Source organism: Branchiostoma lanceolatum, chromosome 10, assembly GCF_035083965.1.
Source record: "Branchiostoma lanceolatum isolate klBraLanc5 chromosome 10, klBraLanc5.hap2, whole genome shotgun sequence".
Lineage (NCBI taxonomy): Eukaryota > Metazoa > Chordata > Leptocardii > Amphioxiformes > Branchiostomatidae > Branchiostoma > Branchiostoma lanceolatum.
In genome coordinates this window covers 15,108,666-15,123,654 of record NC_089731.1, presented here as the reverse complement: position 1 = coordinate 15,123,654, position 14,989 = coordinate 15,108,666, and the positions used below count along the sequence as shown (strand labels likewise).

Below are 14,989 nucleotides of genomic sequence, written 5' to 3'. Positions count from 1 at the left end.
TACAGTATACGGAAGTATGGAAGTAAAAGCAATTTCAGTTTTAAAATCACACTACTTTGTTTTTAGCTTAAGGGTATACTGTTTATCCAACTACTGGAACATAGTTTTTGATGATTATGTTGCCCCCCCTCCCACTCTAGCTGCGCCGACCATGACAGTGAAACCAGAGGTCCGTAATGTGATGCTGGGCTCCACAGCTGTCTTCACCTGCTTGGCGAGTGGGTCCCCGCCACCTGAAATCACCTGGAGGAAGGAGAATGGCGACCTTCCTGATGACCACATGATCGACAACGGAGTCCTCACAATTCCTTCTGTAAGTGATCCTTTAAGAAGTGACTATATCTTGTAGTGATCTATTCAATTTAAGGTCTCATTCATAAGTTTTTTCTTCCCAATAGACTTCTATGTTATAACACATGTTTTATATGGGCGCTTTTATAATGAAGCTTTAGGAAATGCACCAAGGTCATTCATTCTATGTTGAGAGCATTTACCCTAGATTATGTAAAAAAACTTGCCAACAACTTCACTACATACAATCTCTGTTTATGGCAATTACAAACTGCACTTAACTACACCCAACAAAAGGCACTTTCCAGCTGCAAGCGTACAACCGCACCACCCAAAACCCAGAACTGTGCATGTCCGAAAATGCGCGGCTGCTGAAATTTGAAATTTTGCTAATTTCTTCAGTTACACGCAAACTTTCATCAGTTTGATGCTTGAGATCAGTTAAACTCGCCAAAAGGGAATTTCCCACCCCCATTAACACGAGTTCATGCAGCTATTGATTTCTTGGGTAGGAAGTAATACATCAATGAGACCTTAAACCCTCAGTGGTGGAATAATGACAAGATTGTCACTAGATAAAGCACTGTGTGTATAGAGTGAACGAGACGTAGATTTCATTTGCCACATCCTTGATGTATTAAATCGAATAGCCGTGAGTTGATTTTTAACACCAATTTCTTTTTTATTAATCTGTCTCTGAGTTTGTTCCCTAGCTTAAGACTGTAAATTCAGAAATGTGGTTTTATGTTCGTGGTTTTCGCGGCAACCGTTTCACCGCGAACTTTAAACCACCACAAACATTTTTGTCCAATACTGTGACCATAGTGCTGCCGTAAACTTAAAACCACCGCAAACACTCAATTTTCGCCGAAATAAAAGCCACGCAAGCTTTAAATACATTTACAGTATTACAACAGCTCCTATGTTACAGTAGTACATATATGAAGTTGTGTGCATGGATAACAGGATACTTGCATGTACTCAATGAGTATTTTGTATTGAGTCGTTATTGTTGTACTTTGTGTCATCATATAGATCACAAAGGAAGACGCAGGTGCTTACATCTGTTCAGCCAGGAATGACGAAGGAGCGGCTGAGTTCCGTGCCATTCTAAATGTCGGAGAGTTGATCCCATACTTCACCCAGACTCCCCTGTCCTACATGACCTTCCCCACACTCCGCGAGGCCTACCTACAGTTTGACATTGAAGTGTCCTTCAAGCCTGAAAGCACTGAAGGTAAAGAGATTATTTTTCTCAAACATTTGAAATCGAAATGACGTATTAGCCATAAGGTAGTAACTTGTAAGTTTATTTTATGTAACATAAAGCTAAATATTCCCCATTTTAAGTATTCGATTATTCAATGTATTCAACAAACAGAAAGAAGGCACCTACATGTAGTGCTGTAACGTTAATAGTTGACTTGAGGTTGTCCACTGCTATTTGCCTCAAGGTTCTACTCTTGCTCAAACTTTTCAATAGCTGTGGCAGAGAGAGGAATGAAAAAATTGTTCAGTACGTGTAAATGCCTCTGAAAATGTAAAAATGACAGTAAAAAGACGCCAGCTTTTCACTGAATTAGATGTATTTTCTTTCCACGAAAATCTCAAATCGCGAATAGATATATTAATATCATTATCTAAAAAGGGAAACTCTTAGGTTCGCCCGGGAGAGTTTACCCTGTGGATGAACTGGGATGAACTGGTTTGGGGGATCCCCGTGGCATCGACCGCATGGTTTGTTGTTGAGCGCTGATTGGCTGTTCGGGCCAAGAGACGCGGTGATAATGTCTTCGCCCCTTTCCTCTCAAAGTGGGAAACCTTTCTCGGCTACACTATATTATCTTCCCCGATACGTCCGGCCTAAATTCTTATTTCTCTTGTCGTAGGGTTGATTCTGTACAATGGTCAGAAGAACGGAGGCGCCGGTGACTTCATGTCACTGGGACTGTCGGAGGGGTACGTGGAGTTCCGCTTTGACGTGGGGTCGGGAGCGGCCGTCATCCGCAGCAAGAATGCACTGGAGCTGGGGAGGTTTCATACTGTGGTGCTGAAGAGGTAGGGCATGGGGTTTATTGAGCTATACTTTGGGTACTTCAGGTGAAGAAATACACAGCGTGAGTTTCATCACCACACGCGGTGTTGGCACAAGCATGTTGACCACCTCAATTGCGCTCAAGAAATATGTGTCAAGCCTTGTTGTGGAGAGGAAACGCATGCCAAATATGTGACGTGTCGAAATTCACGTCGTGTTTTTCTTCACATTTGGGTCAACCTAATCTATATACCTGGTTTATCACCTAGTAATGTTACAGAGTATGATGGATGTTGCTAATGCCACTTTCTCAGTCGTACATGTACAATCACAGGGACGGGGATGGTACATGTATGTCATTTTATATCATACCGGGGCCGCGATAACCTTTGATATGGGTATTCGGACCGATACGTACTTTACAGGCTTCCCTAGTTCGATTTAAACGATTCGAACTTGCTTTGAGTGCGCCGGTTGTGTCCCTGTCAAAAATTTGAATACTGGATTCAGACGTTGGAATTTGATGTCGTTACAAAGTATTTTGTTCGAGGACACAAAACTCTCTTTATTTCTAGCACATTTCGCATTGAATGTGTGTTCTTTGTGTGGGTATGACATAAAAAAAGTGCAACATGGTGTATGTCAGTATTCCGCATCACCATCGATCCCAGCCCTCCCTCGGGTATACGGAATACACCGTACGCGTGTTGTATTCTAATATATATCATTATGACAGTTGATGTAAAGGTCAAGGTGTAGTCAAGAGATGAAAATTTATAAAATCTGTTACTTAGTGTTTTTATACTGACTGTCTTAACAACTACCAATACTGCATGTATGAAGCACAGTAGTCACAAAAATTCTGTTGTTTTTGTGCAAACAGGAACAGCAGGTTTGGTTCCCTGTCTGTGGACGGTCTCCCGGCCGTTAACGGTACGTCTCAGGGCAACTTCCGCGGTCTGGACCTGATCGAACCGCTGCACGTGGGCGGAGTTCCCGACTACGCCGCCATATCAACAGCTTCTGGGTTAAAATCTGGCTTCATTGGTAAGTTTTGTCACAAATTTGTCTCTTGATAACATCTATTATAAATCTTTTTTCTTTCAATAAATGTCATAATTATCAAATGTCAATCTGAAATTTTCATCTTTTCTCTCCACCTATTATATTGGTAGTCTTATACCAATACAAATATTGTGCGACTTAGCAGAAATGTTAAGTTGTTTCTTACAAGAATAGGGATTTCCCTACTTCTGTGTACATATATGTTGTCTTTAATACTTCTGTTGAGCTTGAATTACTCTTGGCACCATGTTGGTCGTAATGTTTGAATAGATGTAATTTCAAAGACAATCTTGTGAATGTTGTGTTCAAATTAGATTAAGTGAAAGCTTAATTGATGCATATGAATTATATAAACAGTGACACTTTGAAAGAACAGTGCCTTTTTTTTCTTCATTGGCTTAAATTTACAAGATCAGGAAGATTTTTTTACACACAAGCTGTAAAAAAGTCAGTGTTAAAGGAAACTCAAGCAATATTAGGGCCCAAAAATCAGAAATTTGAAAGTAATTTCTATACATAATTAGTTCGAACAAAATTAGCGACGCCCATTATGCAAAAATATGACGTCGTTGTGATGTGACAACTCACTGAAAATCGTCGCCAGGGTTTTTGTAGGCTCGCGAAACTAAGGGAATCATCGTACAGCACATTTTTGCGCTGTTTTAAAATGCTCAAAGTATAAAGTTATTGCGCAAATGTGCTAAATAGTTTTTAGTACATGTCACTACAATAAAGATTTCAGCATTTTATTTATTTCCATATTTTGGGCCCTAATATTGCTTTGGTTCCCTTTAAAATGAAATTCCTCTATATAAATGTTGATGGTTGTGAATTCCAGGCTGTCTGAGTAGACTTGAGATCAGTGCTGCAAGTGTAAACCTGGCCAGTGATGCCATCAACATCGTGGGCGTGTCCGACTGTCCCACCTGCGCCGACAAGCCCTGTAAAAATGGAGGAACCTGCGTGGAGGCAACAACGGAATATGGATTCAGGTCAGTATTGTTGAAAGGTCTTCTGATGGATGCAAAGGCTTTTAGTGATATACTGTAAATGCAGAAATGTTTGCAGTGGTTTTATGTTCGCAGTTTACGCGGTGTACTCTTTACCGCAAAAAGCCGTTCCATTGTGTGACTGTAGAGCTACTATTGTTTCAAAGGCGAGCTCCGCGAACACTCCATTTTCTTCGTACTGCGAAATCAAATCCCCGCAAACATTTCTTAATTTACAGTAATTGTTTGTATGGGAGGGTTTGACTGTTGTTGAGATGGAGTGGTCTTCACCACTGTTTAGGTCAGCATTGTAAATTAAAGAAACAAAAAGTCTTTTGATAAAGATTATGGATATGATATGGGATTTTTTTCTTCTATTTTTGAGATGCAGTGGCATTCTCCACTGTTATATCCTGATTGTCCCCCCCATTGTTATATCCTAGTTCATGGTAAAAAAACCTACTGATTGACAAATCTTGCTCAGAGTCACTTACGAAAAAGTAGTGGGTGCTACTTAAAACGTCTGACCGTTTCCCAAATCATATCCACTTACTTGTCAATGTGTAACTTGCTCTTGGCGTATTTTATAACCTGGATGTCTATCCTTCATCGACGTATATCCTGACTGTCATGTAAATAGCATGACGAAGCACTGAAAAAGAAGGTTGCAGTACGTGTCTGTTATACAATGTATACATGTGTTACAAACTAGTCTCTTACACAAAAGTTAAGCTTGGTGTATCATTGAATGTATAGATGACTTACTGTAAATACAGAAATGTTCGCGGTGTTTTTATGTTTGCGGTTTTCGCTGTGACAGCTTCACAACGAACAATTTTGTCCAATACTGTAGCAGTGTGTGACTAAAGCACTGCCGCAAACTTAAAACCACCCAAACAATCCATTTTCGCCTTGGTGCGAAATGGAAACCATGCGAACTTAAATGCATTTAAAGTATAATGTACACGCCATCATATTTTGAGCAAGGTTGAATGGCCTAGTGAAGGTCGTTAGTCATATTGCTGATTGATCCCCATGTTTTGGTCACAGAAAAAAGCAGGATACAAGAAAAAAAATCAATAACGATAACAAAAATATGTGATTTGGGAAAGGTAATTCAGTTCAAAAGACCAACCCCACCCATTTTAGGGTGAATGTTATAAATTTAAAAAAGATTGACATGATTGATACAAAAGTCAGAACAACTTTATTATAAATGAATAAAAGCATCAATTTTTTCCCTTGTGAATGGTAAGAACAGTGATATGATGAAAGAAAGGTTAATAACTTGGCTAAAATTTACAGAATTGGAAAGTGTTTTTTTTCTAATTCCTCAAGCGTTCCAAAGCCTCAGTGTTTAGTAATACCTAAAACTGACAAAAAACTTCGTTGTTCAATGGTTTAAGCACTGTGAACAATGATCTCAAAACCTTTCTGTACAAATGTATTTGACTATTCTTTATTTCATCCACTCTTGCAATCTTTCTTTGATCTTTCATTGTCTTAGACTGTTAACATTCTCCCTGCTGCCAAACCCTGTAAGCAATAGGGAATCAGGTGTCAAATGGCTGCTTCAGTGTACTAAAGGCTAACAACCTGCCCTTTTGTGTTCCCCAGATGTGAGTGTCCGGAGGGTTACAGCGGGCGGACATGTGAAGGTGTGGGGGAACGCTGTTATCCAGGTGCCTGTGGACCAGGTGGCAAGTGTAACAACGATCCTGGCCCCACAGGATTCACCTGCTCATGTCCCATCGGCAGAACAGGTGTCAGGTGTGGCACAGGTAAGAATACTGTAAATTTGATTACTTTTGCAGGGACGTAGTTTAAAGCCACACCAATCTAATTTCTTGGTTAACAGATTTTTTGGCTACATTTTAGCACGAGGGCATCATTAAAACAGAAGGCTGGGGTGAAAACTTGCACCTGACCCTGTTCACTCCCTGAAACTGTGTGCACCAAAGTAGAAACTTTCCTCTGCGATTCTGTTTTCATGTTGATTTTCCAATCGAGCATTTTTTTTAGATCTGTTAACCAAGAAATTAAATTGGTGTGGCCTAATGGTAGAAGGAAAAGGGACGTTTTTACAATGTTTCATGTTCACAATTGAAACAATTCTGTAGCACAGTAAACGCATAATCATGAATTTGCAGTGGACAGGTCACGGTGAAAGCCACGAAAATAAAACCATTGCGAAGATTTACTGTAACTTACTACCTCTAGAAATCAACTCAAGCAACATTTTTTTACTACAGCTCCATATATCTCTTAGTTATACAAATAAAGGCACTAGATTATATAGTGAAATGTGTGGTAGCGTGCGTAGTCCAGTGGTTAACGATCTTACCTCTGGAACTAGAGGCCGCGAGTTCGATCCCGGCTGTGTCACTCACCGGACATGCACGCTACCGGAAAGGGTCGCAGTCCTTACGACGGGACGTTATGCCGTGGTCCAATGTTCATTGTGCTTGTTGAAAAGGGCTAGGTGAATTTCCCTGGTTCAATGAACCTGTAAATACTGTACATAACATCTGTCTTCTCTGTCACGACCAGTGGAAGAGTAGCTCTTCATCAGTGAGCTTAACTGGATCGAGATCGCTTTCCTTTCCTTTTATATAAGTGGTTATCTTATGAAGCAAGGACTAAAAGGTGCCATGAACTTTGAACACACATATGCTGTTTAAAAACTTTACACCAAAACAGGAAAACGTATGTACATGTATCATTCAATGGAGGATAACTTATGTTTTTAACATCTTCTTCTTAGGTATTGTGATCGTCGAGCCAGCCTTCAGTGGGAACTCTTTCATCGCGTACCAGACCATGCAGAACGTCCAGCGACAGACCCGGATCACCATGGAGTTCAAGTTGGACAGTCTCACGGACGGGCTGCTACTGTTTAACGGACAGAGGCTGTCCGGCTCCGGCGACTTCATCTCTCTGGCAGTCAAGGACGGAGCAGTCGAGTTCAGATTTGATAGTGGATCAGGTACGGAAAATCTTGAGGCTCAAAATTAAGACCTAACCACATGCTAGATATTAAAACAATCCGTACATACCTTCTCAAGTTGTCCCGTACACACAGACACACACTCACACACACAGGTATTCAGCCCTTGCCTGCAATACCTTTTTTATCAATAAACCATTTTTTATTGATTCACACACACACTCACAAACAAACACACATGCAAACACAAATGCAGCTGCTTGAAATATAACCTCCATTTTTCCCGGAGGGAAAAATTGATATTTTGTAAATGTGTATGAATCAAGAAAACAAACATATAGGTAATGTATTAGTATTGCTTAGTCTCACGCACTGTAATATCATTGTGTACTCTTTCTACCATAGGTCCAGCCATTATTAGGAGTTCGAAGAATGTGAGCATGGACACCTGGCACACCATCAAGGCTGAGCGAGACCTGAAGGACGGGTCCTTGAGTCTGGATGGACTGGAAGCTACAAAGGGCCAGTCACCAGGAAACACTCAGGTACAAAAATTGTTGCTTGTGGTTTGTTGTGCTGAAACTGTTTTACCAGTTGAAATAGATGTTTAATCTAGGCTAGGTACACAAACTGTCAATGTCCAGGGCTCTATGGAACCCCTTTTCACTAGGGGCCTGCTTAGTCAGGCTACGAAATCCTGAACTCTCTTTACAAACTCCTTCACAAGGAATTTTAGAGCTTGTTATTCCCTGACTTGCAGTTAGCATACAAACACAAGAATTATTTTAATATCTACGGTAGAAATGACAGTATCCAAGACATTAGCATGTTCTTGTACATCGTAGACAAACATTATTTTCTGCATTTGACAGGGCGTGAACTTGAGGATGCCTCTGCACTTGGGAGGGATGGAGAGCTTTGACGACCTTCCTGACAGAGTTGGAGTTAGCAAGGGCCTGTTCGGCTGCATTGCTTCTGTGAGTAACCAACCTTTTCTGACATAGAAATGAATTTGTGTTATTCTGCTCATCATTCCTTTTTATGTTGGCATCTATATGAAGTAAGTGAGCAATATGAATTCCATACAAACCAGAAAATGTAAAAGGTCCTATTGGTACTATACATTGTTTATGATGTTAATAATTAGCCATTCACTTGTTAGGCCGCATCAATTTAATTTCTTGGTGAACAGAATTTGAAAAAAAATGCTAGATTGGAAAATCAACATGAAAACAGAATCTCAGAGGAAAGTTTGTACTTTGGTGCACACAGTTTCAGGGAGTGAACAGGGTCAGGTGCAAGTTTTCACCCCAGCCTTCTGTTTTAATAATGTCCTTGTGTTAAATTTAAAAAATATCTGTTAACCAAGAAATTAAATTGGTGTGGCCTTAGTGCAAAATTATTATACCAGCTATATTTCTAGCAACTAGCCAACAGAAAAAACAGTCATTACTCATGACTTCTGAGGCCAAAACAGTAAATCATTTTGCATTTATATCTTCCACAGGCATTCAATGATATGTATTTGAGTAAAAAATTTTCTTGAGAAATATGTGGCGTTGCTAACCATATTCGTACAGGTTCAAGTGAACTCTATCTCGCTGGACCTGGTCAACGCTGTACTGGACAGTGCCAACATCCAGGACTGTGGGGAGCGGACGTGCGACCGAGCGCCGTGCCAGAATGGAGCCACATGCATCCAGATGGGAGACAACTACGTCTGCCGGTGTTCCCCGCAGTTTGAAGGTACTTCTTCGATCTTGAAAACTTTACAAGGCTTGATCATCTTTGCCATTTAGGAAGGGAAAAGAACAGATTCAAAATCAAATCACAGCCTCATTTAGAGAAACAAGTCAACTTGTGGAGGGTTGAATCACTACCGTACACTTTGGTACCTGGTCCTATGATGCACAAGACAAGGCAATACAATATGGGGATTGTGAATGAATACTTTTGACCACATGTTTAAGTGGTATCTGTCCATTATTTGATTATACTGCTGCTGGGGTCCCTGACATAGGGGTGGGCAGCAATTGGCTAGTCTTCACACCGTGCTTCCAAGCAGCTCTGTCAGCTCAGCTCTTAAGTATACTTTTATCAAGAACATATCGTAATCAAGTTACTGTAAATCACTTTAATATAGTGGCAGGAAATATATAGTGGTTTGGGGAAAATGGAATAGGTTAGGGCACTTAATTTTAATGGTGGGAACAAACATTGCAGTCTCAAATATTAGTGATCAAATATTTGCAATGATGATATTTTAGCTGTTGACTAGCGACCGTTAAATCAGCTGAAATTAAGTTACTGTTAACAAATCAAGAATTACAGTAAGCTGAGAAGTTTTCCAAGATGACTTTCAGTGAATGTAAGTCTTTGCTGTGCTAGAGCTATAGTCTTTTCAGCAGGAACAACAACTTTCAAAACAAAGGCATAACAAATACACTCAATCCTTTCCAGGTCGTCATTGTGAGACAGCCCTGAACCCCTGCCAGGTCCTGACGCCCTGTCTGAATGGTGGAAAGTGCGAACAACAGGGCAGCGACTACCGCTGCATGTGTCCTCTCGGCTACAAGGGCAAGGACTGCGAGGAGAAGGTCGAACTAGCCGACTTCACCGCGGCCTTCGACAGGGACGGCTACATCGAGATGCCCAACAAGATCATGGGGAGGGGGTTCTGGTCGGAGCCCGAGTACATCGAGTTCCACTTCAGAACAACCATGGGGAACGGAGTCATCTTCTGGCAGGGTGTGGTGAGTGTGGTCACATGTTGTTACCTCCATGAAAAATGGAGGTATTGTTTTGAGTGTGTCTTGACGTGTGCTTTTCTGTGTGTTTGATTGATTGTGTTTCCAGATATTTGTGATCAGTATAACTAAGAATGGCTGAATGTATTGACAGTGATAGAATTTGGTATATATGGGTAGGTCTTGGGAAGACAAAGGTCAAGGTCATCCTGGCAGCTATCCTTGTACTTCAGTAGAACTTTTAAGTATGTTTGTCCTGGACAGGCTAAGTTTTGCATATCTTTGTGAACATGAAAATTAAGATCATATCAATGAAGATGGCATAATATTGACATGAAAGTGCACTCTAAAGGCATCAACAGGTTGAAATATGAGGCATAAAGTTTGTCAGATTTTGTAGATTCTCTTCATGTTTAAATCGATCAGTGTTACTTGCTTTTTCTAATATGATAGAATGAAACCTAGAGATGTGTATGTACATTGTAAACACCAGGCCTTGCTACAATGTATATTGTGTATAAACAATGCTGATTTCTTGTGATGTGTTATTCTTCTCAGGAGGAAGGCAGCACTGGCAGAAATATGGACTTCATCTCCATAGCTGTGAGTGATGGATACCTGGTTTTCAGGTCAGTGCATTCGTATTGATTAAACTCTTGTTGATTTTAGAACTTACAAAATATTTTTCTACCAGAATAGTAGCTTTATATCTTCTATATGTTTCAACCTTTATTTGACCTTTACTTAACCTTACATACTTTTTGGCTGTGGCCATTTTTCAAGAGTTCAAGGGAGGAGGTCAGGGATTTTTTGACATATGACAGAAAAATAGAACAAAACCAAAAAATAACGTTTCTTTCTAATCAATATTCCATGATCATATTCGGTATATGAAAATAAGTCATCGCTATGATATTATTCCGTATTCAGTAATCATAGCCAGTACATAGTTACTTGTCACAACATAATTTTGAATGTTGCAACTGAAGGCGCCTTTCTCAAGTTTGGTGTCAAACGATTCCATATAGTTGTACCTAGTAGGAGATAGATCTTCTATATACTTCTCTACGGACCATTGGTACATACTGTAGGTTAGACTTGCTATGATGATCATGATGATTATGATATCTACTTATTTAAGAGAATTATGAGTGACAGGATCCAGTGTAGTAATTCTGTGTTTCTCTATTTTCCAGCTATGAACTGGGTAGTGGCGAGGCAAACATTCAGTCAGAGGAGAGAATTAACGACGGAGAATGGCACCACGTCAAGACTGTCAGGTAAATGCTGTCTATTGTTATTTTTTTTTGTTATCAATGAATTTTTCATTTTATAGTCCCAGGAGCATATTTTGCCTCTACCTTTGTTTCACATTTGCCGTTAGCCATAAAAGTCTTTGTGTGAATTATATAAAAAAAGCACAATGGTTTTTCAGTAGTCCAACTATGCAGTGTTTACATTCATGTCATACTGTGTATGTTTACATTAATTGATCCTGTATGACCTTACAGGGTGTGTACATATTAAATCAATAATACCAACAACATGGTAGTGTTATACAAAGTTTTATGAAAAGACAATGTATTTTTGTTTAAATATTTGTCACAATTAGCTAATGGTTACACATTACAAATTTTGAATGTGTCACATTTAGCTAATAATTTGATATGATTTTCTAGTTATGGATTATGCTTTTATGCCTCCAGTGTAAAGGTATATATCATCATGAAATTATTTGTAGTTATGGATTATGCTTTTATGCCTCCAGTGTAAAGGTATATATCATCATGAAATCAGTTTTGAAGGCCATTCTTATAATTCTAGGTTCTCCAGTTCTTTCAATTAGTCACTGACGAAAGATAGCGGATGCTGTCTGAAACGTCTGACTGTTTCAAAGTTTTATTCAGTTCAGAGCTGTCTCCAGCTTTAAATTTTTTTCCGTCCCACTCATTGTTTGGAAGCCGATTTTTTAAATTTTCATTGTGAATCTGTCATTATTAGCTAAAAAATATACATTTTCATCAGTTTTACCTGAAAAAATTGATATTTTTGGGATCGAAAGGGTTGATTTTGATATTTTTGGGATCGAAAGGGTTGATTTTTTCCCCGTCCCAACAAGGAGGTAAAATACGTGTATTTAGCCTCCAAGAAGGTTAAATACCAATGAGGTTAAACCAAGGAGGTTAAATATGTGTATTTAACCTCCTTGGTCCCAAGAAGCAAATTTCTGTCCTGGGACGTAAGGACGGTTCCAGGAGACAGCCGTGATCCAGTTGTTTATTCAAATTCACAGATTGCGTACAATCTGAGGGGAGCCGGCAACAGGAATCTAGTTCCTCTACGAGGCCGACTCCCCCAGAAAATTTACAAAGTTGAGATAAAAACAATAAATGAAAGACATCAAATACTGAAAGAAGTACATTAAAAAAATGAGAGTAATAAGGTCAAATGATAAGGAAAACAGGGTAAACGGTTAAGCTATGTCACTATGCAAGATGAGCAACGACAAGTGGTCGTCCAAGTACATAAGTTATCAACAGAAAATGTGTCACTTAATCGGGATCTATAATATGAAATCAAGAGTTTTTTAACGGACTGTAGAGTGAGGTTTGAGTACATATGTTGGCGAATGTCTAGTGGTAAATTGTTCCAGATGACGGCAATACGACTAAAGTAAGAGAATGAGAATGATTCAGTTTTACATGGCCGTGGTACAAGTTGGAATTGGTCTGTAGAGCGAAGTGATCTAGTAGGTCTGGATACATTGAGGACATGAGAAATGTTGGTACAGTACTCGTTGCGGAAACATTTGAAAAGAAATAAGATATCAAAAAGTTCTCGTCTGTAACACAATGGTAGAAGGTTGGTATGGGTTAATCTGTCCTTATAGTTAAGTTTGTAATCATTACAGATGTACTTGGTAGCACGTCTTTGAACACCTTCTACTTTGCGCTGATACAATCTTGTATGCGGTGCCCATACCTGAGAACAGTAGTCTAAATGTGGTATCACCAGTGATCGATACAAATTGAGTTTAACAGTAAATGGGGCATTAAAGCCTACTGATCTCTTGATCATTGCAAGTCAGTTGCTTGTAATGAGTAACTTTTGACATTCTTATAATTGTTTCTTATTTATTTCCCCCAGAACTGGGCAGAATGGAGAGCTAACAATAGATGAAGGAAGACCCATCCCTGGGAAGTCAGGTGGAAGCCTACAGAGTGTAAACGCAAAGGGCAGTGTATACATAGGTATGCTCCTTTCTTTTTATGTTGTTTTTACTTCTCAACTGTTGTCAACTGTATGCAGATAATGTAATTGTCACCACTAGTTGACACACTGTCTTTTGTGTGTACAGTAATTCTCTATAATTTATATAATTTATAGTGTGTGGAAGATACATATGAGTTCAGTTTCAGACCCCCTTTGAACTAGATGGCAATTGCTGAGTGACCGTTAAGTGACCCCTACTCTTTACGATAAGTGTGGTGGGTTCTTTTGCATGCCCGAGGTGTGGCTTTCCTCAAACAGTTAGTCTACATTTATCCGAGGGACGTCCCTAACCAAAGCTAGGGTCTCGTTTTTACCTGACTGAAGTGAGGAAATCCGTGTTCAGTACCTTTCCCAAGGGCATAACGTCAACGGGGTATGTCAGGAGATTCGAACCCAGGACCTCTGAGTCTTGGGCCAAACACTCTGCCATTATGCCATGGGATACCACCTTTGATTTTTAGTGTTCTATCAAGATGTATAAAACATGTCTCACTCCTGTATGTTTGTGTTTTCCCTCAGGTGGTATGCCAGACATCACCAAACACACGGGCGACAAGTACCGCACCGGGATGGTCGGCTGTGTCTACAACCTCAGGTTACAAAACCGGCCTCCAATAAACTTACTACTGGACAACATAGGGGGATCCAACGTCCTACCCTGTCCCACCCAACCCCCTCCTCTACAGGAACTACCCTAGCACACCATATAGCCTTGTTGTATCTAATTTGTCAGTACAAGTTACCCCCACCCCCCCTTCAAAGAAAAGTGATAAAAATGAAGAAAAAAAATGTACTTAACACTTGGTATATTCAGAATCACTTTCATAAAAGAGTAGAAAAAATTGTGGTATATGTGTTTATGTTATATATATATAGATACCACGTAGTTGTAGTTTTGTAGGTTATATGTATACCCAGTCGACGGAAATTGAACCATGTGGACTCAAGTGGAAATTTTGTACAGAATAGTAGTATATGTAGTTAGTTCTGTTTGTATCGTATTATTACAATCAAAATCTGTACCCCATGCATGGTGGAAAAATACAGCACTGAGGTTTTTATCCTTGTTAAGGTTTTATATTGCTGTTTTTAAACATGTTCTATGTGTAAAAATGTGGTGCTTGTTTTTATAATACACACTGATGTGAGGTCAGCTCATTTTTAACTACATGGATCTGGTGTGATTTAGAAGTGTCAATTGATGTATGTAGGCTTCGAATGTGGTGCTAACTTCAGTGCTGCAACCCACAAAGGGTAGTTCAAAAATGTGCTATGATTATTACATGTATAAGCTTGAAGTTGTCCTGTAAATTGCTTTGTTTGAGAATACAGAAATATGTGAACAGCATTTTACAGGCATTTTATACTGTTGAAAACTTATGTTGTCTCTTCACCTTTATACAGTACAGCATACATCTTCTTCTCATTGGAAAACGTTAACATAAATTATATGCTTAGCTGTGTTGATCTGAAACATTATTTAGACAATCACAGACAGTATTAGGTCTACACATTTTTGGCGACGCCTCAGGGGCGGTGACATCTACTAGTATAAACTTAAGAAAAAGAAAAACTGTGATGTGGTGCATTTTTATTGGATTTTTTTGGTCAGTTCAGATTTTCCGCTCTAGAAATAGCTTTG

General features: G+C 39.5%; 1 protein-coding gene across 1 annotated transcript in view; it reads left to right on the top strand.

The window, feature by feature from the left end:
• The window catches only part of LOC136443003 (basement membrane-specific heparan sulfate proteoglycan core protein-like), a 100,167-nt gene extending 85,456 nt beyond the window's left edge, over positions 1–14,711 (top strand). Inside the window, exons 70-84 of the mRNA XM_066440048.1 lie at positions 141–313; positions 1,327–1,528; positions 2,181–2,349; positions 3,210–3,373; positions 4,230–4,383; positions 5,998–6,161; positions 7,145–7,366; positions 7,733–7,872; positions 8,200–8,304; positions 8,908–9,073; positions 9,788–10,080; positions 10,633–10,703; positions 11,271–11,354; positions 13,222–13,325; positions 13,867–14,711. Coding sequence (XP_066296145.1) covers positions 141–313; positions 1,327–1,528; positions 2,181–2,349; positions 3,210–3,373; positions 4,230–4,383; positions 5,998–6,161; positions 7,145–7,366; positions 7,733–7,872; positions 8,200–8,304; positions 8,908–9,073; positions 9,788–10,080; positions 10,633–10,703; positions 11,271–11,354; positions 13,222–13,325; positions 13,867–14,045 — 2,390 coding nt within the window. The 3' untranslated portion in view covers positions 14,046–14,711. The remainder of the gene's footprint in view (positions 1–140; positions 314–1,326; positions 1,529–2,180; positions 2,350–3,209; positions 3,374–4,229; positions 4,384–5,997; positions 6,162–7,144; positions 7,367–7,732; positions 7,873–8,199; positions 8,305–8,907; positions 9,074–9,787; positions 10,081–10,632; positions 10,704–11,270; positions 11,355–13,221; positions 13,326–13,866) is intronic.
• Positions 14,712–14,989: the final 278 nt, after the last annotated feature.